General features: G+C 42.0%; 1 protein-coding gene across 1 annotated transcript in view; it reads left to right on the top strand.

Annotated features, from left to right (window-relative positions):
* ENPP1 (ectonucleotide pyrophosphatase/phosphodiesterase 1) overlaps window positions 1–5001 on the top strand; it is a 52296-nt gene that overhangs the window by 44743 nt on the left and 2552 nt on the right. The window contains exons 22-23 of the mRNA XM_045294309.1: window positions 907–1140; window positions 2959–3121. Of these exons, the coding sequence (XP_045150244.1) occupies window positions 907–1140; window positions 2959–3121 (397 nt within the window). The remainder of the gene's footprint in view (window positions 1–906; window positions 1141–2958; window positions 3122–5001) is intronic.

Raw genomic sequence — 5001 nt, forward strand, 5'->3', positions numbered from 1 at the left:
ATTGGCGTGCTGTTTTTTGCCAAAAATTGGTACCCTGAGATGTCTGTATGAGCAGATGCATTGTCATGGTGGCAAAACGAGTCCCAGTTTGCCAAAAATCAGACCCGTCTTTGTTGCACATGTTATACAGTCTTTTCAGAACCTCTAAACAGAAAGCTTGATTAACAGACTGACCTGTTGGATTGAACTCCAAATGCACCAGGAGTCGACACTCTTGTCTGACATTTTCGTCTGTTTGGGAAGTTGATGGATGTCTAGAACAAGATTTGTCATCGATCCACATTTGAAATGAGAGAACCACTCATTCACTTGAGTTTTTCCCATCGTGCTGTCCTACTAAGCTGCGTTCAACGTCACGACAGTTTCGGCGGCACTTTCCCAAGCAGGAAACGAAATCTCACAGCCACACGCTGCTCTCTTAATTCGGCCGTCACCAAAAAGAGGTTTGAGTAGAACTGCTTTCACGAAAAAATTCACTGTGGCCATAGCGAACCTTCCCAGGCAGAGCCACCATGTGCACTGACTCAGAGGGAGTTGATTGATGCTCACCAAGCATTGAAAATATGTAGTATGAACGCTCTGCTCTGCCCAGTCCGATTACAGATTTTTGGGGGTACCCCTCGTAGTTACTACTTAAAGTGACTGTTATAATTTCAAAATAAGGAGATCTTTTACATCCACATATTTATTTCAAAGGGAATATTCAGATATTAGCAACAAATCTATGTAGCATTCCTTATTTATGTCGGTTGTGCTGTTAATGCTTAAAATGCTACGTGATCCCTAGTTCATGATGATTCCTGGAGTAGAGTTGAACTTGACATATGCTTACAGAGTTCTCCAAAGGCTAAAGCTGAATGATGAATTTTGACATCATCTTAAGGCAGAGGTCAAGCTGTATCGCTAATTACGGCAAGAGCTCATTTTGGCCATGGCGTTGGTTTGTTGCACATGGCAGCAGGGCACCGTGTTCTTTTCAAACCACACTGTCTTTCTTCCGGTGTCAGTGATATGGGATTACATCCATGGCGTGCTACTGCAAAGATATGCTGAAGAAAGAAACGGTATCAATGTGGTCAGTGGCCCCGTGTTTGACTTTGATTATGATGGACGTTATGATTCCTTGGAGACCCTGAAACAGTAAGAATGAATTTCACTTTCTCCTAAAACTAGCTGTTGTGTGTGATTACTATTCATTGAGGCCAGTAGTCTTTTTTTTTTTTTGAAATCTGGCCAAACTCTTACTTATGTCTGTGACATTTCTGACCACAGAAGGAACCCCTTAAAAAATCTGAGTAGCATGGATATTTCTCTCAGTGTTCAGTGGATTTTTCTTTTTTCGTATGCGTAATTCTTGAACTGAGTTTTTTATGTTGCACTCTGTTCTGTGTTGAGGTAACTTTGATTTAGCATTACCCTTCATATCCTGTTTGAGTGAAGGTGAAGAGCCATCTGGAGTGGCTACCGATGAATCCAAGAAGGCTTAGAAAGCTGGACTGCACCAGGCCTGGTGGTCTCTGATGAGGGCATAACCTTTATCAACTCCGAATGGGGATTTTAGTGGCAAATGGGGACTAGTGGAGTGACCATCTTGAAGGAGGCACCAGTGATGCCATCTTTTATAAAAGGAGAAGGTCGGAACATTGTAGAAACCGGTTGGTCTTTATTAAAACAATAATTATAAGACTCTTTGAAACAATCTATTTGGGCTATCCTCCTCATACCTACTCCCTCAAAAGACACACATGCACGCGCAGACACACGCACACGCACACGCACACACACACACACACACACATCTCCACTGAGCTCTACACCAAATCCCTTGCCATCAAATAGACCCATCTCATAGTGACCCTACAGATAAAGTAGACCAGCCCCATAGTGTTTGCAAGACTGTAAATCTGTATGTAAACAGATTGTGCAACTTTCACCTACAGAGCAACTGTGGTTTGAGCCAGTAACAGTGCGATTCATAGCCAGCTGAGGACTCAGCTGTGCCAGTAGGGGTAGTTCTGTGACTGCACAAATCTAGGAAAACTACAGTTTTCGTCCTGTCTTCCTTGAAGAATGAGAGCCTCGAGCCTCGTAAATCACAGCAGTGGGATGGACAGTGACAAGCACCACTCCCCACACTGCCCACTCACAGTGCTAATCGGAGTGCTTTCTCCTCACGCTGCTTTACACAATGCGATTCCAGATAGGACTACCTTTGGGAAAAACAACAGCCACCTGCCATTTTGGAATATTGTGGGAAGTTGGGAAAAAATAAAAATAAAATAAATAAGCATAGTAATGATTGGATTTTAGGGAAAAACGAAACAAATTTTAAGACAGAGGGATAGTTACAAGTGTATCCAAATAAGCCCAGTGCTATATATCTGTGAGATGAAAGGAAACAGAATTAAGATGATGTAAAGATTCTTGGGACTTCTATGATAACCTGCTATAAGGAGAAATATATATGCATATATAATTACATATATAATTAATTGGAAGATAAAAAGAAAGTCAGTTACAACTAAGGAGGATTCAGAGGAGCATGTCTTGTTGAAGGAAGTAGAATAAAAATCCGCACCACTTTTCTTTTTGTCCACTCCCCACACCACAAGTGCAACGACGTCCTCAATAAAAGCATGTTCAAAAAAGGTACTTCCTTTTCCTTAGTTTCTCATTTCTGGTGTTGTTAGGTAAAACTAAAAAGAACATTTCAAGATTCAGGACATTTGTATTGTAAATAAAAATTATTTGGGTTGAATTTGTTCAACTGTCTTCCAATTATCACTCTCAATCAGACAGGATATGTTGAAATATTATGACTCTTTTTCATAAGAATTGCTAGGACATTTAATTATTTTCTTGAGTTTGATGTTTAGATATATTAGAAGCATACTCTCCTGGAATAGTCATTAGAAGGAAGATAGTCTTTCCAAAAGTGAACATTGGCTTGTTTTACAGAAACCGCAAAGTCATCCGGAATCAAGAAATTCTGATTCCAACTCACTTCTTCCTGGTCCTAACAAGGTGTGCAAACGCATCGCAGACTCCCACACAGTGTGAAACTCTGGACACGTTAGCTTTCATTTTGCCTCACAGGACCGATAACAGTGAGAGCTGTGAGGTAAGCCGCCCTTACTGAACATATAAATTCAGGTACATTTGTGTGACGTGTGTATGATATCTGCTTTTCTTGTGGGGCCAGAACAAAAAAGAAACACATAACTCTTGAAGACATGCATACTTTGAAATGCTGGGGTAGTTCTTAATTTGCTCTTCTAAGATGACTTCTCTTCAGAGACCACCACTCTTCTCATCTGCTGAAAACACGAACAGTTAGATTAGAGTGTAAAAACGCAGTGCCCTCCTATGGCTCGGCCCTGAGTTCTAGGTATGAATTTATTCTTGCTTCACAACTGCAGTGATCATTGCAAAGGTACCAGCACTGTGGTACATGCGTTGTCGCGTTGTGGCTAGACAATATTTCAAATGCGTTTTTATGTATCAGTTTCTGTAAGAAACCATGTGTATCCTTAAAGATCCGTCCTTATTCTATTGCCATTCCAGTGTTCCTTTAGGAGCATTGTTTTGTCTTTTATATATTTGACCCTAAAGACAGCCTGAAATGGTTACATTTTTAAAGTTTGTCCTTATGGTGGGCTAAAGTATCTCTTTCTCTTTTTGGTGTGTGTGTTTCTTTATTTCCCACTGACGTCACACAGAGTCACTAGACTCGTCAGCAGGCAGGTTCCGGCTTCCCTCTCAGCCCCTGCAGATGCATGGTAGATATTCGCACCCTGCGATCAAAGGGGCTTAAGGCGTGGTCTGATCTCAGCAGGAAGGATTGCTGTGATTGCTCATTCATTCATCCCTCCCCTTTTTCATTTTCCCCTTCTTTGGTTCAGCCAGTTAGTCAGATAGTAAATGGTTATTGTTCCTCTCGGACAGGGGACATAACGGACAGTGAGGCCTGCTCTGGGCCTTCTGCCACGTCTGTTCAAAGAGTCTTTCTGTGTTCCAGTGATTTAACCAAAGTGGGGAGTGGGGAAGACACATCTCTCCCTGTTTTTATGATAAAATATCTGAATTAAGTGACTATTCCATGTATAACATTTCCCATTGAGTAATTTTTTTTTAAATTTTCAGAATTTAGTGTCGACTGTCAGGCTTTCCACTATTTGTATGCCTGTTGGGAATCTAATATTAAATGATTGCTGTATGAGGCACTACTAGATGTATACCAAGTATCCCCTTCTTCATTGCTTTCTCCTCTTGAAGAGGTAGAGTTTTCAACCCTAAGTGTATCAGGGTTACATTCAGCAGACAGTAACAGAAAGCCCAGTGGCAGTGTCTTGAACAAGAAAGGAGTTCCTCCTGGAAGGAGAACTTGAGGGACAGTCCAGACATGGCTTAATGGACCAGCACACCCTCAGGGAGTCACACTTCTTGTTTCATCCTTCTGCTCCGTTTTTAGTATGTGGCTTTGGCCCACGGGGGCTAGTGATGGGCTCTACATCTCTAGATATCAAATGTACATTCTGCCCATCACACACACACACACACACACACACACACACACACGCAGATCCCATTTAAAACAAAACAACAAAGGCAGCAATGGGCATATGCTTTCTAGTATTAAATTAAAAATGCATGGGGGAGTGGGGTGCCAGCCCTACCCACTACTAGAACTCATTGGTTCAGTAATACTACTTCTGGGTTCAGTAAATACAATTGTACGGTTGAGATATATAAGCATTATATTAAAGTCATCGAGAGCATGAGTGATATTACAATAATACAGTCGGACACATTACATGGTAGCATTGCTCACCTCAGCCCAGCTTGGTGGTCCACGTGGAGAGAGGGGGAAGGGAAAGGGGAAGAGAGGGGAGCCAGAGAGAGCCAGAGAGGTCCGAGCCTCTATATTGCTGACCCATGCCTATATACCTTTTGGGGGCATGCCAGCCCACTAATTACAGGTAGACATACGCCACAGGAAGG

Source organism: Echinops telfairi, unplaced genomic scaffold (genome assembly GCF_000313985.2).
Source record: "Echinops telfairi isolate 266 unplaced genomic scaffold, ASM31398v2 ScPeMD7_3533;HRSCAF=4204_0, whole genome shotgun sequence".
Lineage (NCBI taxonomy): Eukaryota > Metazoa > Chordata > Mammalia > Afrosoricida > Tenrecidae > Echinops > Echinops telfairi.